The 25,944-nt window shown below is 42.6% G+C and overlaps 1 protein-coding gene across 1 annotated transcript in view; it reads left to right on the top strand.

Moving 5' to 3' along the window:
• TTC7A (tetratricopeptide repeat domain 7A) overlaps positions 1-25,944 on the top strand; it is a 158,289-nt gene that overhangs the window by 103,674 nt on the left and 28,671 nt on the right. Inside the window, exons 15-18 of the mRNA XM_032185233.1 lie at positions 1,084-1,200; positions 4,447-4,544; positions 10,276-10,410; positions 21,540-21,742. Coding sequence (XP_032041124.1) covers positions 1,084-1,200; positions 4,447-4,544; positions 10,276-10,410; positions 21,540-21,742 — 553 coding nt within the window. The remainder of the gene's footprint in view (positions 1-1,083; positions 1,201-4,446; positions 4,545-10,275; positions 10,411-21,539; positions 21,743-25,944) is intronic.

The following is a 25,944-nucleotide window of genomic DNA, read 5'->3' as shown; positions in this document are numbered from 1 at the left end:
AAGTGAAGAATCTCTTATTCAGCTGCAAAGTCTTCTCTTATAAGAGATTGCACCTGCTGTTGTCTCTTCCTGAAGTTGTTTGGGTTCCCCAGGGGTCTGCAAGCCCCCATTCACAGTACTGACTTTTAAGATTTTCGACGTTCAGCTGTTGTATGTGTGTATGTACATCTAGTGGATGGATTGCTAACCATATTGAGCAAAATCAAAATATATAGACCTAGGACTTTGTTAAAACATTTAAAGTTGAGATGTAAATCTACTTTAGTACATAAGAAATAAAATCAATGATCTTGGCAGTTAAAAAAGGTAGAAGTTTCCTGAAGGATGATGTTAAAAGCCATACTAGCAGCAAGTGGGGGTTGTGTCACTACTGAATCTGTCTTCTAACCTAAGCTTGACCTAATTCTGCTGACCTCCCATAGTCTGTGCAGGTACATAGTCTCTAGGTATAAGAATAGTAGCTAAACTTATACTACCTAGAAAAAAAAAAAATGTACAAGGGCTATTAGTTGTCTTACCTAGGGGGCATAAGATGATGTCAGCTGGGGTGAAGAGGAAATATTTCCTTTCTGTTGGGCATTACATAGTTGTCTGGGTATATTAAGTGTATTGTTTGTTTGTTTGTTTCTTTTTTTTTTTTTTTTTTTTTTTTTTCTCACATTTTGCCTGAAATTCATTATATAAGCCATTGCTCTAGGAGGATGCCAGACTAAAAAAGCAATCTGGGTTATGTATTATGGTGATTCCTTTTTATTTTGTTTTTAATGCTGTCCACAATAAAATGAGATTCGCTGTATGTTTCACCTTGTTAGCTTTGTAATGCATTGCTTTTAACACTGTCCTGCCAGCTTTGTGATGTAAATTTGACTGCAGCTGAGGAATATTGTTAATCCTCTCATCTCCTTGTGGGGAATCAAACTTGAGCCAAATGAAATGTTTTGTGTTCTGGTGTTTTCTTTTGGAGCTGGACATACAAAGGAAGTAAAAAAAAAATTGCTGGCTGCCAGGATCTCGCTAGAGTGATACTGATTCTCCACATTTGAGGTGCCAATAAAGCAGAAGTTGTTCTTTTTCATCTTGCAGCTTACTCTTCACCAAAGTAAAACTGGAATGGATGCATAAAGGACCTGAGGAGGCTCTGGTGACATGCAGGCATATGTTGCAGTTGTGGCAGATGGTATATTCTGTTTTACAGCACAGGTAGGTTTTCTTCACAGTCTAACAAGTTCAGATTTTATAATGGGAATACAGTTATCTTTTTTAATTGTCCAGTTACTTTGCAAAAAGGGTAACAAACAGTACTGTTTAAAAAAGTCATATTTCAATCCATGATTTAAAAAAAAAAAAAAGTTTAAACAATGTTCCCTTTTTTGTTATCTTCTTCACCTGCTTCCCCTCCAAAAGATAAAAGTTCAGAAAGTATGAAAGCAACCAGCTTGAATTTTCTTTTTTCCCATATCTTTTGGTTATTGTCCCAGTAGTGATACCGCTGTACAACTATCTTGGGAATGTTATCCCAACACTATATTTACCTTCTGCCTGTAATGTTCATAGACACTATGTTTGATGGAGAGGACAGCGTGCTTAATGGAACACTCATGTCAGGTGTCAAAGGTTTTATTGATCCCCTGTTTGTGCATGCACTTACATAGGTTTTATAAACACCAGAACTGGATGTGCAGAATGGTGCATGTCTATGTACAAGTGTTCCTGAGGGATTCTTGGTAATTCCTTGTTGGTTTAGCTAGTGAGCAGCAGACCAAACACTAAAATCAAGGTGTTTGCACAGTGCTAGAGAAATAGTCTCTTACCTGCTGAAATCATTGATTTCCATAGGCTTTAATATCCTTGGCTAAGGCTTCAGTCTTGTATTTCTCACAGGAATAATCTTTATACCCGTGATTAGTCCTCATGAAGCTGATCAAATCTGCACTGAACATACAGGACTGGATGCAACTTACAGTTGCAAGGAGGGGGGTGCAAGCTTGAGACTGAAGAGATTGAGTTGGAGGACAGAGAAATAAATAGTTCAAGAATTTGGATTGCATTTGGATCTCAAGCTGTGCTTTGGCTGTTACATTTAAAAAACCAAGATAGGATAGCTTTAGAGGTTTTTGATAAGCTTTAGCCATAGAAGCCTGAACAAAACAAATAGCTTTGCTTTTGCTTTTAGAAACTCTAATGTGTATTTCTCTGCTATTCCCAGTGGGACTTTTTGTCTTTCTCAAGAAATACTTCAGAAAGCACTTTTTATTAGGAAATAGTGCTTGAAAGGTAACAAGAATGAACTTGATACCTGCAATTTTAGACTGTGTAGAGTGGCACAGGAAGGCCCTTGTTTTAAGCAAATTGCAGCAGTATCAGCTAACAAATATGTAAAATATTCAAGGCTGGACTTTAAAAGGAACTGAAGGGGATTTCTTATCAGTGGGACGTGGATGCATACTTTTTTTAGGGCGTCTTGGAAAAGAGAAGCCTGTTCTTCTGTGAAGTTCAGAACTGTTACACCCCAAACTCTCTATTAGTTCAATCAGTAGCTCATCACCCACAGAGTTAAATCTCACTTTACTTATAGTTGGTTGCATTTCTCTGACCTTGGTTTCTCAGCTGTGCAAACTTAGTGTGACTCTGCTAGACTAGGGAGCATTTCAGGGCCCAGTGTTTTCTCCCCAGGCAGGTATTCGTGTGTCTTGCTCAAGTGCCCTCTCACCTTCTTCCTGATGAACCAAACTGCTGGTGCCTCTGCAGCCTCTCACGGTCAAACGCTTCCTTCAGCAATTTCTGTGAGCATTTTATCCACCGTCTCAACTACCTTTACAAACAGGGGTGGTGGAGTGACATTCAGTGTCCCACTGCCAGCCTTCCAGTGCCATCTGTGGAAGGGAAATCATCTGGCTGCTGTCCCTATGCACTGAAAGGCCGTGCTACGTGCACCGAAACGGTGCCTGGAAAGGCTCTCTGGGTTGAAGGCCTTGTACTGCAGTATTCAATGTGTGGTTCACTTTCAGGCCTTTTTCAGAATAAAGCTTAAAGTTGTTGGAAGCTGCTTGTTTGCAGAATGTAGTCCTCGTGGTTTTCAGTCTGTTTCCCTAGTTAAAAGGCTGTCCCTCTGGTTGTACTGAGATGGGTATTTCCTCTGTATCTGTCACCACTCGATAACTTCAAATGGGACAGCAGTATGGAAAGCAGTGTGTAAAACAGGGAGGCCGAGTCAAGGCCAGAGATTTGGGCAAGTAGTCAAATGGCCAAGAAGTCAGGGTCCATTAAGAGAACCTATAATATTTCATCCCAAAACCCAAGTAAGAGGTTAATTAGCTATCATAAATACGATTACCAGTGTGATGAATTAAGTGGCTTTCAGTCCAAGAATATTAACTGGCAAGGACAAGACTTAGTTTATCTCTTGTTGTTGTTTTTTGTGATAACAGAATAATCATGTTTAAAAAATAATTATAAAAACAACAAATGGCAGTCCCAAGGTAATTCTTCTGCTGGATCAATGCAAATTCAAGGGAATCCCATGCGGTATGTACCACAAGGCTGATTGAACTGGAAGGCTGGGCATCTGTCACAATGATGGTTCTGTGACATCTCGTTTCCTGAGAGAATAATATCCAAAGGCTGAGCTGCAAGCTTGGAAGTGTGCCAGAAGAAGTAGCCAGGGCAGTCACTTTTCCTTTGGATATTTTGTCCCTTAATGGATGGTGAGAGCAGATATCATCACCATCTGATCCTAGGGGGATGGCAGTCTATGTGGTGACAGGAAGGCTCAGGAGATCTGCAAGTAATTTTCATTAGGCACGGGATTTTATTTTATTTTATTTTTATTGGAGTTTCCCTTTGGAAAAGCTCTGCTGTGAGGACTGAAGTCTAGAAGCAGAGCAGACCAGATAATCTCCCTTTCATAAAGCAGTGCTGTGTGGTAGCTTTTATCTTCCTTCTCTGTTCAAACAGAACAAAGGTGGAAGAGGAAATAATAATCTTTCTGAAATGAAGAAATTAGCACCTGTGTGGAAGGTGGTAATTGGTCTGTTTCAAAAGGATTATCACAGCAGACCTGTGAATAAATCCTACAGAAAAAAGCAAGGGACATTGGTTCTTTTTTTGGGGGGGGGGGATTGAGGAGGAAGGTGTTAATGGTTGTCCTTCTATCATCTGGCATCCTAGCTGGCAACATGTTCCTCATCCAGTGGTTGACAAAGACCCCAGCACTTAGATAAAATAAACTGATAGTGGCATGCACACTGGAGCTCTTGCTGGGCACGGTGTCTCTGAGTGCCCAGGTTTGTCATCCACTGCTGGATGGAGGTGTAACAAAGGCACCTTCAAGAAGCACCTAAAATTTTCAGTTTCAGAGACAGTCAGATGAGATTATTGCCTGCTTCGTGGAGAACGTTGTCTCCCTGCTGAAAGGTGGCTAGATAACATGTTTTTGTTTCTTTACAGTGGCTCTGAGAAAGGAAGTAGTGTGACCGAAACACCAGTGATCAAAAAGCATAACGGACTGCATCTCACGCTCCCGGATGCTCATGATACTGATTCTGGTGAGGAAACAAGATCTGTGCTTTCCCATCCTAAATACATGCTTTCATGAGAGTGGAATGTTTTATTGTCTTGTGTAGATGTTGTTGGGCTGGGGGTCAGGAGATTCAGATCTGTCTCTGGGGCCTCTCTGTGCTGCAGAGCGTGCTGCTGTGGTTTGCCTGTACCTCAGCTTCCCTGTGTGTAAAGCTGAGGTGGGTTCCTGCTTTCTTCTACAGAGCACTCTGAGGCAAGCCTGAAAGGTATTAGGTGGGAGTTCACCGTACTTCTGAAATAACTGTCTGGTTCAGTCCAGTTTATTTTTCTTCTTTTCCTTTTCCCTCTCTTTTTTTTTTTTTTTCCTCCAAACTTTAATCCTTTTTGGTCAAAATTTAATCCTTTTAGATCAAGCCAGCTAATACTATGGTCTGGGAAAACTGTTAGTGTCAGTTGTGACCGGACTGTGATTTGGTCTGGGATTTGTACGTGAACCTTGTGATGCGTTATTCAATGGTTAATACACACTCTCAGTAATGGATATAGTCAGATGGAAATAACTGAGACATCAAAGCTAATCTTGGCAAAAAGGAGAAAGAAGACTTTCAGAGAGTGCTGCTGACTTGTGATTTTATCACAAGTCTCATGATACTTGCTGTTTCCTTTAAAACCCTAACTCTCAAAATCAGATGATTATGTGAGAAACTTGCCTTTTTATTTATGTTTTAGGGAACAACTTTCTAACCTTGTGTATGTAGAGGAACACTTGGGAAAAAAAAAGAACTTCACAGACTCAGAAACTGAAAACAAAAACAAAAAAGCATATAACAGTATAAAAGCTTACTTTTTAAAACATTACATTTTAAACAAGTCTCATGCCTTCAGGACAAGGAACGAATCATTGTCCAAGTCTTAATCTTGAACATATAGACTTGGTAAAACTGAAGTCACATGCTCAGCACATATAGCTGAAGACAATGGCAAGTTCGTATGTATTAAATACGTGACTTGTATTGAATTATATTCGTTAACCTCCATTTGCACCCATCAGTGGTTAAAAAGCACTGCAAGGTTAGGTTTTGAGCATACAAACACTCAGGCATCAAAACATTATTCAGCATGTCTGCTCTTATTTTTGTTCACATTGTTAAGCCCTCGGGATCTGTATGTATGACATTATAATCTTACTGATTCTATATGCATATATTTATGTAATTCTTAATCTGTTTATTCGATTTCCCTTTTATTACTCTTTGTTGAGAGAAGTTTCTCTATTTTGTACAGGACCTTTTTCTTATTGCTTGTATGAATCTGTATTCTGTAGTCCTTGGATTATTTAAAGGGAACCTAAATTCATAATAGATGAAGAGAATATACTAAATGAATAGCTATGTGCTGTTTAGTATATTAAAAGTGGTCTGGAAAGGGTGCAAATACAAAAGCTTCCTGGTGATGAAAAATCATTTGGGATAGTCATCACTTGGAGGTACTTGTGAAGGTTTGCAGAAGTGCCCTCTATGATACCTCATGCTGGGCAGTAAAATCAGCTTTTATGCCCTGGGTTGTCTCCTCTACAATCCTGGAGGTTTTTCCAGCTCTTGTGCTTTCTGCTTGCTCCTCTGCTACAGACCTGCAGCATCTCGTCTGGAGTCACAGCAAAGCTCAGACACGTTTGGTCTCTGTTTAGAGTCTTCCTAAAAAGCACCTGGGTTGGGTACCAGTCCCAGCTTGCTCTTCTCCCAGTTTCAGCAGCCAGCATGCAGTGGAGCGTAGTTCAGCAGAAAGTGCAGTATAATGTGCTGCTGCTTGCCAGAAGGAGAAAATTAGTGTGAAATACAAGTATTAAACAGTCTTTTCACACATCCAAAGTGATTTACACTGAAGGGAGTTTGGTTTTAGCCAAGAAACGTATGCCTCCTCTGCTTCAAGGATCTAGGTTTGCATGCTGACACGGTTACACCTGCCGTGGAGGAAAGGATGTGGCTCGTACTAGAATTACACCATCCACCTTAGCGCATGACTTGGTGCTGGCAGTTTCCAGCAAGGGCCTGTGGCTCAAAGCTGGGTCCAGTTTCCATCGTGAGGACCCCAGGGAGCATCACCGTAGCGCACAGGCGCTCTGCGACCTCTGGGCTCGACGGCGAAGGGGGAATTACTGCGGCTGGGTTCGACGCTAGCCTCTCCCTCAGTCAGACCACAATGAGATTATTTGCTGCGCTAGAATTTTAGGTTTGCTGCCAGGAAGATTAATTCCTTTTTATTTTCTTCATCTTCTCCTAACTGAAGCAGTGTTCCTAGCTAAATTCACTGGTATCAGTCAGCTGCCTTGCTGTTTCATTCTTTTTGTGATTTAGTCTTATCTTATAATGCTCTTGCCTGAAGTGATTTAGGCTAGGGAATTCTGTGTTTCTTATAAGCCTAGTAAATCTACAGAGTTGCATTTCTATTTTGATAGCAGATTTTTCATAGATGTAAAATATTAAACGTGGTCCTTCTTGGTCTTATAACACTGCTAGCACAATACTTTAAAATTATTTAGATATCTTTTTGTACGGCTTGTCTGTGGAGCTCATCATGACAAAATCATTTTATTATTTTTATGATTTCTTTCCAAAATGTGTAGAGGGCTTTACTGTAAAACGCAAAGTTTACATTCTATCTAGTGGAGCTATTAAAAAGAGAAAGAGACTACACTAAAATAACAAATGGATGTGATATCTTCATATGCCAAGATTTGCATGTATTTTGAGGCTTGACATTAAAGTTCTGTGAGACAGGTTTTGTGGATTTTTTTTTTTTTTAGCATATAGACATCTACAGTCCTTTAGAAAGAGGTACTTTGTAATGAGGCATTCAGAGACATTTTTTAATGTCGCTGGCAGCTTTTTGTCGGCTCACCCCTCCACCCTGAGGTCAGCAGTGTCAGCATGATGCGTGCCTACCTCCCGTCTCGGGAGATGTACGCTGGCTCTGGTAGCCTTTCTGGAAGAAGCTGCTGGCCTCAGCCCACCCCCAGGGTCACTGCTTTGCTCTCCTGGGGCTCAGGTCTGTGGCTGGGCTCCTTTCGGTCCAAAAGGGCGAGGCTGACCTTCTCCGTGAGCATCCAGGTTTGGGCTGGGATGGAGAGAGACTCCTTGTCTGGATGTGTGTGGTGGGAGCAAGGAGCTCGTCTGTGCCTGCGACCATGCAGGGGTGGGGAAGGATCAGCTGATGGCTGCCTGGGGTGCTTTGTTGCCTTGCTTAGGCTGGAATGGAAGAGAAAATAAGCATCAAAGGGCTGCTACATGAAAAGGGAACCCGAGTTACTTAGCAATTTACAGCAGAGGCTGTTTGCATTTAGCTGCCCGAGGCAGTGAATCGCTAAGTAACTCGGGTTCCCTTGGCAAGGCCGTGCAGGTTGAAGCACACAGCAGCGGGCAGGATCCGTGGCACATCGCAGGCTTTCTGCCCCGGCAGCTACCTGACTAACACAGAGCAGAGCAGCCAACCTGTGCTTCCTCGAGTGCAACTAGGTCGCAGTGGTGCTCTTTTAAAGCCTTCTTTGCAAGGGAAGGATGCTTTATCAGATCCTAAGTGGCTTTTCAGCCTCTCAGCAGCACATGAACCTCTCCAAAGGCACAAAGTTGCCTTCCGGTGACACCATCCCCTTGGAATGACCTGCCAGGAGAAGAGGATTTCCCTAAGCACTGGGGATGTGAATGAAACCTCTTCCCCATGCAGGCAGAGCAGCACTGCATGCAGGTACTGCCACAGACAGCTCTGGAAAGTCTTCCTGAAAGAGGGCAGTCTTGGCAGAGAAATGTAATGCTGAAAGTTGCTTTCGAAGCCCACTAACGGGATCAGGAGCGCAAATTCAAGGATCTGGTTAGTCCCCAAAGCCCGTGCAGTTTTTTCGCGTTTGCCAGTGTAGGTCTGCTCTGACTATGAAGTGCTCCTAAGCAGCATCGCTAATTATTCACGTGGTAATTTTCATAATATGCAGAAAGTGCCAGTGCTTGGGGGGGCTAGGGATGGGTGCCTGATGGTTTTTCCTGTGTTAAACAACCCCTGTCTGACTGAGGATGCCTGGGAGCTGTGTTTCAGTGAGATTTCTCCTAACTGGAGGGAGGGAGAGGCAGGAGTGGGCAGGGCAGGGGGAGGAATCCCAAACAGCGAAAGAGGCTGAAGATTGATATGCTAAATAAACTGCTAAATGTAATAAATCCTCCGTACAAAGCGGAATGGCTTTTGCCGTAGTGTTAAAGCCGTAATTGCTGCATTACTGCACTGTCATCTCTTGGAGCAGCAGATGAGGAGTGTCTCTGAAAATACGCAGGAATTTTAAAGCCGCATCTAGGAAGAGCGCATTTGCATTTTCCAAGGGAGCTGGGGGAGGCGCCTGCCCTGAGCACTGCAGGGCTGTTTTGAAGTTGTGCTGCTGAAAATGAATGCCATCAGTTAGCAGTGAGATGATGGCACAAGTATTTCCATGGCAGTCTCGGGCTTTGGGTTGCGGCTGCGGCCTCTCCCTAGCCAGGACAGCCCCAGGGGCAGGCAGCCTGGCCTCGGGTTTACATAAAACCGTGTTGTGCCCAGGCCACACGGGTGTCTTTGCAGAGGGGCATGGGGGGGACAGGGGGCTCCTGGTGCCTGGCTGAAGGCCGGGCTCTCCAGCTGGAGAAGCACGCCATCCCTTTTGGAAGAAAAAACACTTAGTGCATAAGTCCTGTGAGAGGTTTGCTGCCCTTCTGATTCTTCCCCTGCCCAGAGCCATCCATACGTCTCCGAGCCTGTTCCTAGGCTCTGGTGCTCCTTCAGGGGGCTGCCGTGAGAGAAAGGGGGATTTTAACCCCTGGATCCTGTGGCCTGCAAGGTCGTCCTGCAAGGGTTGGCAGAAGAGTAAAGCTAATCAGCACAAGTGCCTCAGTCACAGTAGCTCTCTAGAGAAAGAGCTTATTGGCCTTGAAGTCCCATTAAACCTATGTATATTAAAATATTTATTTCCTAAAGCTTTACAAAGCCATCTCTGAAATCTCATTTTGTAGCTTCTTGCCTTGTTGCGGTCCCCTTGGTTGCCCTCAGAGAGGCCGGCTCACCTGTGTAACCCTGCACGATGCACTTGAGGATGTGGCCTCTGGCTGTGCCTGCCTCCTGGGGGCAGCTTTCGATGTGATGTTTTGTTCCCCGAGATGTGGGCGCCAAATACTTTATTCTTGCGTAAATGTTACGGCGCATGCTAAAGGTTAATACAGTCGAGGCGCTGAGCTCTCTGCTCCCCAAGGTTAAATGGAAAACCGTGCTGTCTCTGAACCAACAGGACAACATTGATGTCACGTGAAATCTGTGTGCTCTGTGAATGCTGCCGATGCTGCGCGAAGGTTTTACATTAGCAGGCCATGTTTTGTAATTGCGTGGTGACAACGGGCTCATAAAACAGGTTGCTAATAAGTATTCTTAGGAAATGTTTGGTGGTCGAATTCTGCTTTTCCAACGGGCAAAATACAGTTGCTTCCTTGATGAATCTGCTAAGCAGACCTTTATAAAATTACTGTCTCTTAATTCACTTGCTTGAGCTGCAGCACATGGGTAATTTCATCTTTTTTCAATGAATTAACCTTTTATAAAACGTATTTCTCCAGTTGGTCACACCAGGCTTCAGTGTGGCTCTTACTGCACAAAACTGATGCAGTAGAGTGGAGAATCAGACCTTCCATCTAATGAACCAGTATCCCAAGCAAGTATAAAATGTGTTGTTCTTCTTCTTTGTTTGGTCCCCAGGATCACAGCGAGCCTCTTCCCTTGCTGCATCAAGACTGGAACAGGCCATGTCTGAAATAACTATGCAGAGCAGCACGATGAAGCAAGGACCTATGCAGCTGTGGACAGCTCTTGAACAAATCTGGCTTCAAGCTGGTAAGTCCTGATGTTTACGGAGACGGCCTGGAATTCCTTTTTCCCCCCAGTAGTGAATGAGATGATAACAGTATTAAGGGAGTAACTGAGATCAGGGCTGTCTCTACACCTTAAGCAATCAGTAAATCTGCCCATCTACCCCACCTGTTTTTTTGAAATACCACTTGATTAAATCTAACAAAATATAGGAATAGTGCAATTTTTCAGCTCACCTCTGTTTTCCCATAACACAGAAAACTTCAGTCATCATTAAAATGTGTTTTTAAATGCACAGTAAGCAGTTCATCATTAAGGAAGGTTATTTGATAGGAGTAATTATTTACATTTTGCGGAAAATGAACAGGCAAAGAATCTATGAAATGGTATTTAGACTGACAGTGTTCCAGTTTTTCTGAGTTTCCAGTGAAATTTATTAAACAAGAAAAAATTCTCCACTCATTTCATCCTTGGCTGCTTGGATCTCCCAGTGACTTGTAGGTTTTGCATGTCAGTTTGAGACACTCATGCAAAGAGTGTGGCAGAGCACTCTTTAAAGGGAAAAGAGAACAGTGAGAAGAACTCTACCCGGGGGCAACCTCCAAACTCCTGAAAGGTTTTTATATAGGGCATTTGTTGAGGAGCAAAGTTGCACAGCACATTCTGCCGTTTGCGTTCCAGCAATTTGGGACTGGCAAAAGGAATCCTGACCCTGCAGTTTTGCTCTTAAGAGAAACAGCTTTTCTTCCACAATTGGTCCACGCTGTTGCGTACCTGAAATTACATTTGAATGCTGTGATTGCTTCTTAGATGCCTCTGCTACTATTTGCAAGAAGAAGAAAGAAAATAAAAAAAAGCAGAGCCCACTAGAACCTTGCTGATAATTTTCTGTTCTGTACACAGGAGAACCTGTCAAATTCTCATTTACCTAATCTGTACAATTGACAATTCTCACATAAAATCTGGCAATCTCACACTACTTCTCAGAAAATATATATTTTTAGCTGTTTTTGTGGGCCATTTTCTACCAATTTGACTTCAGTTCTGGTACAAAATCTGTGACATTCTACTTGTTACAATTTGCCTAACTAGTATAGAAGTTACCTTTTGGAACGCATCATCCTTTAATTTAATCACGAGTTTATTTATTTGCTTATGTAAATTTCATTAATGTACTGTGGGCTTCAAAATCACCTGAAGGGTTTTGCTTTATGCAGTTTATGCTTCTGATTTAAGATTGCAGAGGAAGCTGCTGGGAAAACAACAAAAAAAAAAACAACCACAGTTTATTGTGATGAGAAGTCAGGTGTCTGTTGTCCATCATCCTAGAGATAGCTCTAGGCAGTTTACATTTTTACTGCTGTGTGAAAAGACAAAAGCAATAAAGACCTACTGCTTGCTGTGACCTAGCTGTGAATTGCTACAATTATTTTTCAGTGTGCTTTTCTCAGAGGTGTTAATTCTTTTAGGCGGAAATTATTTTTATAACCTGTAACTTCTCTGTCCTATTCTATCTGTTTTTTAGTCTTTGTTTTGTTTCATGTTTGCTTTTCACTCGACTCGAATCAGGATTGATGTTCGGAAAATATGTATTGTGACTGCTTCGTGATTTCATTACTGAAGTCAGTTATTGTTATGGATGCAGCTTAATGGTCTCAGTAGTGACCTTATTGACTTGAATAGTCCTACATCACTGGCCCTCTGTCCCAGAATTTCCTATCTAGAAGGAGGGGAAAGCAGAAGTAGTTATAAGTTAATAACTTCCAAAAGAGAGATATTTCATAAATAACCAAATATACAGAAATATGTGGTTAGAAATGGACAAGGTTGTCACGTGCTTTTGTGTTCCAGCTCACCCCCAGGTTAACAGCTGTGGAAAATAACAGACGATTAGCATTGCCTGCACCCAGAGTCACTTCATATTCATGAAAGAGCCACATCAATGTGCTGTAGATTTCAGTCGGGTTTAGCTGGGACTTGTCCTTTTTCAGTCAATGACTCATCCTGTGACTCTTGGCAAGTTGCCTAACTTTTTCATACCTCAGGTTCCTATCTCTTAATGGAGGAAAATGTTTGTCTGCCTTTGGGAAAAGACTCACATATTGCTGCTTTTATTGTTATTAACACTTTAACCTTTTTTTTGCTTGACTCATAAATCTTTAGATAAATCCATTATAATTTCTAAACCTTGTCCTGCAGTAAATTTATAACAAAGCATCCGTCTTTCCCAGGCACTAGAAGCACGCAGCGGGCCATGTCTCTGTGTATGGATATGGATGTAGAAGGTTCACAGGCTGTGAACCTGTCAGGGATCCATTAGAGCCATTAGAGATCCCATGCCTCGTCATGTCCCAGGGCGTGAGAACTTAATGGTGCCAGCTGATTGATCGGGCAGAGCTCTCTGGGCTTACGTTGGAAAGAAGCATGCAAAGCAAGCGATCCCACAGCTACATGGGGCTGGTCTTACAGCCCTCCGGCAGCCAGCACGTGGGCTTGCAAGGGGACCGTTCGTGTGTGGTAGTCATCAGGTGGTGCCAGATGGGGGAATGGTTACAGCATCGCCCTCCACACACAGCTGCAACAGGAGTCCAGGGCTAACCTGCCTTGTGCACAAGTTTCTTGCTCCTAATGCATCTCCTAGTTAGTGCATCCCTTAATTAGTGCACGAGAACACGTGCACTCCATTAACAGTGGCTGAAGGCAAGGCTGTGAACTCTCCCCAAATATTTAGTCTTCTGTGCTGTGCTAAAGATAGTTATCTTGCGCTAAGAGGGCACAGACTTCTCAGCTGTAACTTCTGGGTTTATGAACAGTGCAGTTATGTAGGAAAGCTAATAAAGGAGCAGCTTTGGAAGTGCAGCTGCAAAGTCCACATGTGCTGCATACGTGGCTGCTGCTCCTCAGTTTTCCGTACAGCAGTGTCTGGTGAACTTTGTCTTGGTGATCTGGCAAGCTAACTTCTTCTAGCTTCTGGTCAGCAGCCGAAGAGCTGCTTGATGCATCTCTGTGGTCTCTAGAATAAGTCCCGTTATCCTTTTTCACATACCTACATAAAACTGAATTGTCACTTTCTCCTGTGGCCACCCTTCTGTAGTCCCAGTGGGGAGGACAGTCATCTGCAGCAGGGAACTTAGCATGTTTCTTCAGTGGGCTTGCAGATCTTCCTGTTCCCCGCAGGTAGCCACAGTTAGCTTTGGAAGAGAAAGGGGTCTGTGGTTTCCAAAGACCAGAGAGGTTGTCCCTGCCCTGGAGCAGGCATGATTTGGGGAATACTGGGAGGCACGCTGTATTCAAGTGCTCTGCAAGCAAAGGCTGTGATGAATACAGCTTGTCTGGTCCCTCTTAAAAATAACCCAGCCCTCTGCATCTTCTTGAAATGTAATGGCTTCTTAAGAGGAGAGTCATTTCATTGGGTTTTTACATTAACAGACCTAAACATTCTTCTTGGCCCCAAATCTGAGACAGAGCCGTTTGTCAGGGTCCTGCTGCAAGGAGCGCTGGGGAAGGGTGCTGCAGTGCACGGCTCCAGGAGAGGTGTGGTCTTCATGCGATCCCTGTGTCCATTTTTTCTCTTTGTTCTGCTTTCCAGTGACTGAGAACTTGAGTCAACTTTGGGAGGAGAAAAGGAACTTTAATGGCATTCTTCTCCTACCTCTTCTTGCAGAAGGAAGTGCAAGGAGAATCCTAGAGATTACTGGTGATTATCCAGCTTCTCCTACCAAGAGAGATGTCTGACCTAGAAGCTGTTCCTGCTCCCTTTTTTCTTTTCAGAATCATGCCAGTAGTCCTCCGTTCTGTTTAGAAAACACAATCATGATGTTTGGCTAAGGAAAATATATTTGGAATGGTTCAAATTTATGACCAAAACTTACTTTCATTCTGCATTTTTACAAAATCACGTTTGACCTAGAGAGCAAAGTGTGTCAGTACTGAAAAGAAGTAGTTTTAAGCTCTTTCGGTAATGAGCGGTTTCTTATCTGAAGTATGCATGAGTATGTTTCCAGGCAGTAATAACTGTTGTGTGCTCTATTTATGTGGAGTATTTTAGAATGCTGCAAGCCAGTTTTAATAAGAGTTTGAATACTCCAGCTCCTGTTGCTCTATTATTTTAAGCTTTACTTTTAACTACAATGTCCACTTTGTTTGTCTTTACTAGTACTTTATATCTGACAATTTAGCTTCTTGACTGGCCCAATACTTTACCAAATATGGCCACTCACAGCAAAGTAGGTCTGGTAATTTGATCTAAGATTGGCTAAATGCCTGCTAAGCACAGGCTGCAAACCTCACCAGGTAGACCTAAAGCTAATTTAAAGGAGCATTTAAAGAAAAATCACTCGAATGACTATCCACGTATTCACAGTGGGGCTGGAGAGGGCTACCTGCTGCCTCAGGAACATGCTACAAGCTAGGAAAAAATATTGTAATGAACATGCCCTAAACAAGAAATGTAAAGAGAGCCAATGTAGCAGGGAACAGTGAGCTAATGGAAAAACATCTGTTCCCCCGAGTTATGTACAGCAGGAACATTTTTTTTTTTCCCTTCACAAAACGCTTGTGATTTATTTATTTTATTCAGTATGGGCCAATTCCTGGGGGAAAAAAAAAAAAAAAAAAAAAAAAAAAAAAAAAAAAAAAAAAAAAAAAAAAAAAAAAGCTGTGTTAGAGGAGATGGGCTTTGTTCCACGAGAAAATGTCGCAGGGGCCAGTGGGCTGGGATCTGCAGCCCCGGCTGGCCCGCGGCCGCACAGCCGCACACGGGCAGGGATGGAGCCCGGGGACAGCAAAGGGAGCAGCTCACCAGCACAGCTTGCATTTGCACTGTTTGCACGTACGTAATGAAATGCTCACCCCTCCCTCAGCTTTTAGCAGTCCTAAGCCCCCCTCAAATTATTAGCTCTGATATTAAAAGTGTTTATCATCAGGCTGGGGAGACATCTTTACTGACGTTGCAGAATAGCTGGGGTCAGATACTCTCCTGTGATGCAACGCAGGTTGTTGAAGCAATTCTAGTTTTATTTTCCTTGTGTTATTTTTATTATTTTTTTAATAAAAAAGTGTTTTGAAATTTTAGAGCTCCCCATTTACTGCATTTTTTTATTATTATTATTTTTGAGCTCCATAAGCACTGCTGATTTTTGTGGCTTTTATGGTGATACAGAGGAGTGCGAGAAACCAGAGCCTGGTGAGGGGCAACAGGACGAAGTATTTTATTCCAGAGCTGTTACCGAGGGGAATAAAGGTGTACTGCAATGATGGCTGTCCTGCAGCGTTTGCTTGCTAGGAGGGATTAGGAATGCTTCACGCTGGAGGTCAAAATGATGAACTGAGCTGGTTTGGTCCCCTCTAAAATGTTACTGGTGCAGCTAAGAAGCCAGCCGGGGTTCTGCTAAGCCTCCTGGTTTCGTTTAGCAAGCTCTGGCCTTGTCTTTTCTGGTGCAGCCTAAAGATGGCCAAATTCCCCATTTCTTCTGAATCAGATGTCTTCAGCGGGCTTCTAGGTTTTCATCTACACTATCCAGGTTGGTTTCATTTATTTACTATTAACAATGAATTCAAGAAGTCAAAAGCATTCTTGGCTTTCTATCAAGACTGGGCATTTGGACTGCTTCCCCCATTCCTGAGGCTTCTGGATATTTCTCACTGCTGGAGCAGGATGTCAAGCTTTGTGGTCTGATAATCCATTGGCATGGGTGGGCTTCAAAGCACACGTCGTTTCTCAAAATCTGGGCCGTGTAAACGTGAAAGTGAACAGGCACTTCCAAGGCAGCAGCTAGCAGTGCTCTTTGCTGAGTACTCTCTGGCTCCTTAGCCAGCAGATGGAGAGGAACCTGTTGCACTGCCAGTGATGCCCAGAGAATGACAGAGGGTACCAACCCCTAGCATTTCTCAGCTGCTGGTACCATTTGGGCAAGTAATAGAGCATGCTTGGGCCTGAAAAAAGCAGCAGGGTGTTTATCTATACAAGGGACAGAATATAGGAATTTATGCTTGACCAGGCTCGAACATGAAAGTTTAGAAGTCCTTTCTTTGACTTTAGCCAGTAATAAGTGATCTAAGAGAGGGTGAAAAAAAAAAGTTGACTTTCCGAAAAGAAGCATTTTTATGACACCTTTCTCAGGGGCACCCTTATTGCCTAAAAAAAGTGGTCTGCCACTCCTGCCAGCTCTCCCAGGTGGAGCAGAGCTGTTTTGTCACCAGTGAGCGGGGTCCCGCTTCACGTAAAGGAACCAGCTATCTCGTGCCAGGGTTTATTGTATTTCAGATAACTTCTTGACTGCACATTTTAGTATAGAGGATAGCTTGTGGTAGTTCGATGTCACTTCCAGAGATGTTCACTCTACTGCTGCATTTGTAAATAAAGAAGCTCAGTTGCCATTTCAGCCTTTGGGAGACCCGAAGCTCGGAAATTGAAAGCGGGTCCCTGGGCTCCAGCTAGCTACCAGTTTGCTCGCAAAGACAGCCTTTAAGAATGCATCTACTGCCTCATTCAGAAGGGTAAGTGGTTGAGCTCACGTGGACGGGAACACGTAGCAGGTTCTGTTCATTTCTGTGCCGAAGGTTTGCATCAAGTGAAGCGATAACAGTTGGGATACAGCTTGAATGATCTTCCATCCCATTTGCCGGCGAGTTGTCAAACGTCTGCATGCACGGCTGTGTCATAATAAGGGAGGGTGACTAAACGTCATCTGACAGAAAGGCAAGACAGAGGGAGAACCCTTTGTCATGGTAATAGCTCTGTGTTCGCTGATCAGAGAGCTGTCTCGGAGGAGTGGGTCTTTCCAGCTGGCTGAGGGCTGCTGCAGTAACAAGTATTAATAGCTTCTGAAAGCAGATGAGCTCTGTGCAGCAGAAAGCACCTCTCCAGGCATCCTCTCAGGCAGTCTCACCTTCGTTGAGTGTAAAGGGCTGCCTCCCAGCGTGCCGTCCTGCTGGTCAGCTGGCTACGTGGCGCTGGCCGTGTCACCACACAGTCCCATTTCTGGGGTGGGCAAGAGCAGGTGATGTGGCTGACACAGAGCAGAGTAATGTGGAGCAGCAGCCTGCTTGTGGGAGTTCAGTGCTGCGCCTTGGATAACGCTGATTTGCAAGGAATGAGATTTTAACTCTTGGGTGCTTCACATTGCAGAAAGACATTTCAAATCCATTTATTTTTTGGGGCTAGAATTACAGTTGGTGCTGCCTCTGTGGTGACAAGTGCAATCACTCTTGACACTGCTGTGAAATACTTAAGAAAAAGAGAATAGTCGACGTTCAAGGTGATGGCAGACAACTCTGTTCCTTATACTAGTGTTGTGATGCAGACATGAGTAGATTACTCTGTTGTTGCTTCTCAGATGGGCTCCTTTACAGAGCTCTGTCAAATAATTTATCCTGGAGACAAAAAAAAAAAAAAAAAAAAAAAAAGAGCCTGACTACAGGAGACCCAGCTTTTGTCAGCCTTCTGGAAGTGCTCTTGCTCTGTACATTTGCTACTGGTCTTTGGTGAGTGAGTAGATGATATGCTTCTGGCAATTCTCACTTGATTAAGGATCTTCACTGTAGATGAGCCTAAATGCTAGCAGAAACAGCTGGAAGAACTAGAAGCTCATGTTAGGAGCTAATTATACATCTGAGTGGAGATGTGGGCTGCTTGCAGGGACTGGGACCAGCATTAAGACTGGTGTATCAGTTGGAAGTGTAGTTGCAAATCAAGACAAAAGAGGCTGAAGCCACAAGAGAAGACTCTTCTTGTTTGGAAGAATGGCAGAGAAGGGTGGACAGTACTGAGAGAGCACAAATGGAAGCGTAAGGTGGATCGGGGAAAGAAATGAATCAAGCCAGGCTGGACCTTGGAATCAGTTGGATAGCTGCTCTTGGTCTCAGTGGGTGTAGGCTCAAGGTTCAAGTAGAAAAGGAAAGGAGACAGCTCACGATGCATCCTGTGTCTGCACATCCATGCAGTGTTATCTGTCTTAGCCCATGTGTGTAAGCAAAAATGATCAAATGTTCCCGGATCACCTGCACTCAGTTTCTAGCATTGCTCCAGAGAGGCTAATAGAGGAAGTAGTATGTCCAGGATGATCATCTCTCAGCTGTGTAGCATTCAGAGAGTTGTTGGTAATACTTAGCTCAGAACAGAATGGGAACTCGTTTAAGCTTTTACGAAGATGGTGTTAAGCGAGAGATGGCAAGGAAGCCTGCAAACATTGCCTTGGGATTCAAAGCTGCAGAGAATGCCAGCACCAAGAATGATGTAGTCCAACAGCTGGAGGTTCATAAATGGTTTTCCTGAAGCACCGAGCCTTTCACAGAGTGGGAATCACAGATGCTGCTGTGTACCTGATTCACCTGGAGGAGTTGCTGTCTGCTTTGGAGTGGCACTGGGTGCCACGGCTCTGTGACAGAACTTCCTTGTGAGGGCTGCTAACTTGGCCAGGTTTTTCTGTACAGCATGATTAGGTGATGCCAGGAGAGATCCTAAATAATCCAACGGAAACTGCTAACCCAGGTAATGCAGAGGCAGGCATTTCAGTACTTTCAGTACTGTTGAGGAGGTGGGAGTATTACCATGATAAATTTAATGAATCCTTGGTTTTTGGCTTTGATTTCTGCCTCTAGCTTGGTTTTTATTCCACGTTACGTAAGTGTATCTTGTTCATCTGTAAATAAAATGAGTATGAGATAGAAGTAAAAAATGAGTTTACAGAAAACCCATTTTAATGCAGGCTTAAATGATTTCCCTAAATGTCTATTTTTAGCTGGGTGGGTGCACTCCTTCCCTCCTGTAACCCAAAGGCACCTCTCTCATTCTCTTTTTATGCAAATTAGGCCTCCCACACCATTAAATCATTTTTTATTGACTATTGAGCCTGCAAAGAAATGGACTGAGCTTTAATATGCTACATTACCGTACCATAAAATACAATTTGTAGATCTTATTTAGATTCTGTGTTGCTGCACTTCCTCTAAATAATTGTTATTACTGAAGAAGATTTACAGGCACCGTTGAAAGAAAGAATAAGTACTCTCCATTTTCTATGCATTGAATCACATGATTTCACATCTAAACCCCCTTGCTCCTGATGGTTTTTTTGAAATGAAACAGGTCACGTTGTGCTGTTAGTTGCTATTAGTTTTTAATACAGCAGTATCCAGAACTTCTGCTGACTTCAAATAGCGCCGGGATTTCGCCCCTTCTTTTTGTGCTGCTAGGGTTGTGCTAACTTTGCAAACCAAAGCGTCCTCAGGCTGTGAATCGTCACTTTGCACATCCCCATCCTCATCGCTACCACATGCACAACATCAGCTGCTGTGCAGCACTTGGCAGGAAAAATGCTCTGTTCCCTGGGAAGCACAAGAAAAATGCTGTCCTCCCACAAACTTTGGAATAAGGCTGTGCACATACTCAGCTTGTCAAGTTGCACGGCCTTGCTTTCTGTTATTAGATGGCTGCACCCTCTTGGAGTCGAGGGAAAGGAGGCACGCTGAGATTTTGTAAAGATTAACCAGACAGAAATGTATATGAGTCATTTTTAAAGGGTATAGCTCTTACTGAGGAACTGTTTTGCTCGAGTTGGCAGCCGTAGAGAATGACATTTATCTGTAGCACCAACCAGGCATGGCTAAGAAATAGCCAAGCTTATTATCGATGATGTCTCACCCTTCTTCCAGAAGGAGCACTTCAGATCTGGAAGGCCACGATGCCGTGCCAGTGCACAGTCATCCTTCGTGTGCCAGAGAAGAGCTGTCTGTGGGCCCAGTCTCACGTTGGATGGGCCAAGGAGGAGCCTTCCCATGGCATGGCAGGACAGCCGCTGAGATGCTCTCCTGCTCCCCTCTCACCCAGAAAGCTCCGTGTTGGCATGCCAAGTCCCTGGAGTCATCTGGCCCTCCTGGCATTTTGAGGCTGGCAGAGTTTCAAAGCTATACGAGAGGCCTAATTTTTCAGGCTGATTTCCCCCCCTCACAGAGACTTCCTGAGAACACTTCACTACCTTTAAACGTCAGGGTGCTCGAGACTGGGTCTAAATTCAGAATTGTTTATCTGGCTCCGGAGCCTGAACTTGTCATTTTGAATTGGGCTATTGAACTGTCAATATTTGCTGCATTGCCACATCAGTTTAAATAAAAATAAATGGAGACAAACACTGAGCTTTTGCAGTGATAATGTGTAGAACACAAACAGGTTAAGAACCTAACAGCACTGGCTGCTGTGCAGACAGTTATTTTATCTACATACATGTATACACATATATATATACAATTTCCCTTTTCAGTTATGTGTGTCAGTGAAAATTGAGCATCACTTCTGAAGCCTTCTCCCAGGATTTAATGCATAATAAATACTGAGAAATGTTAAACAATGAGATGCATTATGAAATTTGTTTAGCGTGAAAAATGATGTGATAAACAAATTGACAGTCAAGCACATCAGTATGCCTGCTACTTTTTTTTTTTTCTTTGTAAGAAAACCACTGGGATGGTTGCTGAGAGTTGAAGGAAGCAGATGACTGAGCAGTCTCTTCCAAGAGCTCTGTTTTCTTTTTCTGTAGAGTATGTGTGAGGAGATAAATTTGTGAATACAAAATATAAATAAGTCTCTGTGATATAAGCCTTTGATTTTAATGGAGACTCCAAAAACTTAAGAGACAGCTATCTCATAAACTAGACAAGTAAGCAGAGAAAAACACTTTTAATCATTTTTTAAAATATGGAAATACTCTCTTAAAGAAGTTATTTAATGTCCAGCTTGGTCAGATGTATCCTATTACTCTGACATGTTTAAACTAATCGGTAGACAGTGATGGCTTATTCTGTTCTTTTTTTCCCAGATTATTTGGAAACACATACAATGGCTCCAAGTGGCTACCAGCCCTGCTTCCTTAGGGCTCAGTAGAGTACGTGTTTACATCCTGATTGAGGAAGCACTCTGGTATATCCTGTGTCAACACCTGAAGAGGTCCATCTATGTCTGTACAGAGCCTTTAATGTAGCAGAATATCCATTCAATGACTTGCTTCTGGTAGTAAACGTTAACCACAGTAGTAAGCACTGTGCAGGATCACGGCCTCGTGTTTTAATGTTTAGGGGAGATGATATGCAATTAGTGTGAAGAAAGGTACCTGAATTATTTCAGCTAATGGTAGGGTGTTTTTGTGCTTTTTTTTCAGCTGAACTCTTCATGGAACAACACCATCTCAAAGAAGCCGGCTTTTGTATCCAGGAGGCAGCTACTCTTTTCCCCACATCTCATGCTGTACTGTACATGCGTGGGAGGCTTGCAGAGATGAAAGGCAATTTGGAGGAGGCTAAGCAATTGTATGATGAGGCACTCACAGTGAATCCAGCTGGAGTCGAAATTATGCACAGCCTGGTGAGTTTGCAGGGGCTCAGCTCCATTATAGTATTTATGTTGCTGATTAACTGTAATAAGAGGGGAGAGGGTTCGTGCTTGCTCTGGATGCCATTGTCTTCCTAATCCTACAAGCAAGTGACTGTTCCAAGAATAAATTGGGTAGCTCGAACCTCTATTTTAAGACTGGATTGAATGTTTTTAACTAATTAGGACTTGTGTCAAAAGTAAATATTTTAATTGACAAATGCTTGATAGTTTTGGAAGTCAGTTCTCTGCTTTATTGTCTTTGCTGCTTTTCCTACTAACTGTTATGCATTTTAAATAAGCAGTGCACTGATGTTTGGAAGATTTGAACTAAGTATCTATAGAATATAGATAAATACAGTGTTTGCAAGTCTTGCATTGAAATCTTGTGTCTAATCAAACGAAGACAAACTATGAGTTTCTGATAAAACTGTAGTCTTAAGCCGCTACTTAACTCCAACCTTTTTGTAGGGACAGTGACTCCACATTTGTTTATTTCTGTGTGGTTTTTGTTTGTTTGTTTTGTTTTTATAACATTTCTTTGTGGCAAATATTCTTTCTATTGCACCGTCCCCAGAACAAACCTTTTTATAGACTCAGGGCCGATAGCTTTCAAATTGTTGTTATCATTTTTTATTATTATTTATTATTTTTACACAAGGAGCTTTGTGGAGGCCCAAAACCCACTTCTCTTATGAAATCAGAACTTCTTATCATACTTCTTCAATGACGTATCTTATTAATCATAGCCCTTACCGGGTCTCTCTGGGATTTTTAGAAGACTTTCTTGAATAGTTTAATTTTTACAGGAATTCTATATCCCAGTGACTGCCTTAAGTCTTTGCTAGCAGATCTGTATTCCCTAGCATAAATCTGGGCCTGATTAGGATTGCAGGCGGCCCTAAAACTGACAGGGTATCAATGCACAAGAGGACAAATGTACAGTGAAGTGATGATTGAGACCAAATCATAGAACCTACAGGCAAGAGATGAGAGAGTTGTAATAATGAAAGTTCAGTGCACAGCCAGCAGATGAATAGCTCATGCATATGTCAGGAGTTGAGCAAAAAAACAGCTATGCATATACCAGACTTGTATGCTTAATGGGGCAATAATATTGCTTTGTTGTGATCCAGCCTTTACAAAATCTGTGAAGATAGGAAGATGTGCTTTGTTCAGATGGTATCATGACTTCAGACAAGTCACCAGTATCAAAGCAGCCATCAAGTTAGATGCCAACATGATACAAATAGCTTTCATTTTTGTCTTATTTTATGAGCAAAGCCACATACTGTGTCTTCCCATTTCACTTGTTTGCAATTTTCTGAAACTGTAGTCATTTGGAATAACATTTTCTGAGATGCACATCTGCTCTGGCCCAGTTTACTTTGGAAAATGTCACCCAACATGGCTTAACTGTTTCTGAAAACGAGGCTAGAGAAAATACTTTAGAGGTTTCAGTGACACCTTCTTTATAGTGCTTTAATGTCCCTAGGTTTTGTCAGGAATGAATGGCTTTTATAACATATTAATGTGCTTTTTACCATCCCTAAGAAAATCCCTGAGGTTGTCCAAGTTACAGTCTCAAGAACCACATCCTGTATATGCTTATTAGATATGTATTTCTGAAACCTCTAAAGAGTCTGTGAATGCTCATTCCCCTCAATCCCCTGTAAGCTTCAAGGAGTAAAATCAAGGAAGAGGCAGAGAAGTCAGTGAGATGAGGATTTCAGGGGACAGCAACTGATTCTGTGAGCAAGTTAATGAAAAAATGTACTCAAAAGAGAATAATAGAAATAAAGATAGCAAATTAGATACAATGAGGTAATAACACTGTTTATGGCTGGACTGGCGAGAAGAGTGAGACTGGGTTAATAAATGAGGCAGAGATGTATGGTTAAAAGGGTGGGCATGTTGGAAAGGATGGATTAGAAGGGGTTGGTGTTATGAGAGGCACATAGAAACATGAACCTGTGAGAGTACTTCTACTGCATAGCCTTTGATCTCCTTAAAATCCCAAATCTTTCCATTCTGGTGCAGGCAAATATCAGTGAAAATCACTTGCTTAAGTGTGTGCCTCATCTCCTTTAGCTTGGCTCGGCGTGCAGCCAATGGTTTACACCTGCTAGCTAAGATAGCAAAGGTCTGGTCTATCCCTGCTGATGTGAAGCATGGCAGTAGCTCTAGGATGCCACATAATGGCATTCCTTTCTGTGCTTTTCCAAAAGCTAGGAAATTGCACATAGCAAGTTCAAAGCATCTGATGAGCACTACAGAAAAGCCTGTAAAGAAATTAATCATTCTGCCTTCAGAATAGAGCTTGAATAATGTGCAGTAAACAAGGCTTTTATGGCTATGCATCAAATAGAAAGGGCAAAAATAAAATATTGAGTGGCTGCTAGCTAAGTGAATTTGTCTTGTGTACTGAATGAGACGGTGTCCCCATGGAGAACTTAGGCTGGGTTTAGGTAATTGAAGCCACGGTGTAGCAAGTGGTAAATTCTGCATCTCTTTGAGGCCATCAAAAGGAGACTGGATCCTTTCTGATTCGTATGCATTATCAAAATGCTAGCCATACTGTTAATAAAAGTACAGGTTCTTGAGCACAGTTTGTTCTGTCCCCTACTTGAGGGAAATACACATCTTGTGTTATGCAAGAAGCCAAACTAGATTATCAGCTAGCTCCAAGTATCTTGAAACTATGCAAGACATTAAATTCACACATGCGGTTTCAGTGCTGGTCTCCCGCAAAATATGAGCACTTAGTTTTCCCTCTGTAATAACGCTGTTGTGGGCGTGTAATAATTTAGGGAACGAGGGTCTGGTAATGAGAACTACTGTCTGACTTCGTGCAATTACCATCCAACTGACCTAGTCCACTTTAAGGGAAAACTCTGCTGTAGACAGTGCTGGCTCTCCCTGGTGTAGCAGCATCAATTAGCAAAGTAGTCAAGGCTCTTCCCCAGGGCTCTCAGAACTAGGCTGTCAGGGCTATATTTGGAAAGCTCCAACTTGAGGAGCATTACTGGCTCCAAATGAAGGGCACGGACCTAGCAATGAACATGTCCAGCGGGTGTCAATAAGTTTTACACAGGGAAGGGTCACCACCATAGTAAACACGAGCTCTTCCTCTGCACAGCTGAAAACAGATGTGTTTTACTGTGGCTGGAGGGTGTTTACAATAGCTGTCAAATGTGTGTGCTTTCTGTATAAAGCTCACTGCTTAGACCCTTAGAAACTGCACATGCTACAGGACCGCAGTTCTCTGTAGGAAGTAAGACTTGCTGGGCTCTTTTTTTCCACATTTTTCCTCGTTCTGTCTCACACACTTCAATCTTCCCTCCCTTTGATAAAGCAGTCCCATTCTTGTCCAAATAAAGCTCTTCCTGGGGCCTTCCTTGCAAAGACGTGTTTTAGTTAAGGGAAGAAGAAAGTCACGTATTTAAAAGGGAAGGAAATGGGCACCCTCATCTCCATCACTATGTCAAATTTAATGAAAACAACAAAAAATACCCCTGAAACGAAGAAAAAAGGAATTTTCTTGACTCGTACTTGAGTCTTATAGATTGCAGTGAAAGATAGTAATGATTCCTCAATTCTCTTGAAGGCTGGGGCAAGGATGATAAGGTTGTTATCAGAACACCATACAGCTGTCTTCACTGCCTGACCCCTATGCTTGATAGGGAAATAAAGTGAAATATATATTGGTTTTTAATAGATACTGTTTTTCATTTGGTGAATTTTTGTCAAGGTTAAACTGGAAAGCAGTCTTTATAATGTATTCTGGTGTTCTATTATGACCACATTAATAGGTGGAAAATATAATCTAGTGAACATTTTAATTTTCTGCCCGGTCAAGTCAAACAGAACATGACTTTTCAGGTAACACCAGTTGTGCTAATCATGAGTTCTGCTTGTTCTTGAGGAGACTTCCAACTATACCATGAAATTTAAGATTGGCAGCCACACAGAAGGGCTATACAGTCATAAACTGCCTTCCAGCTGAAGTTGGAAATACATGCTTCCCACTCACCTGAATGCAGGTCAGCTAAAACAGGCTGACAGATTGACAGTAGGCTGCTCTGGGACCTTTGTTTCCTGAGATGAACGTAGATTTTGGCCTTTCCTCAGGCAGGCCAGGTTTCCTTCTGGAGAAGGTTCTATAGCGAACGGAGTTTGGGGAGATACCAGCCACC

The sequence above is a fragment of the Aythya fuligula genome, chromosome 3 (genome assembly GCF_009819795.1).
Source record: "Aythya fuligula isolate bAytFul2 chromosome 3, bAytFul2.pri, whole genome shotgun sequence".
Taxonomy (NCBI): Eukaryota; Metazoa; Chordata; class Aves; order Anseriformes; family Anatidae; genus Aythya; species Aythya fuligula.
This window is presented reverse-complemented; position numbering and strand designations above follow the sequence as displayed.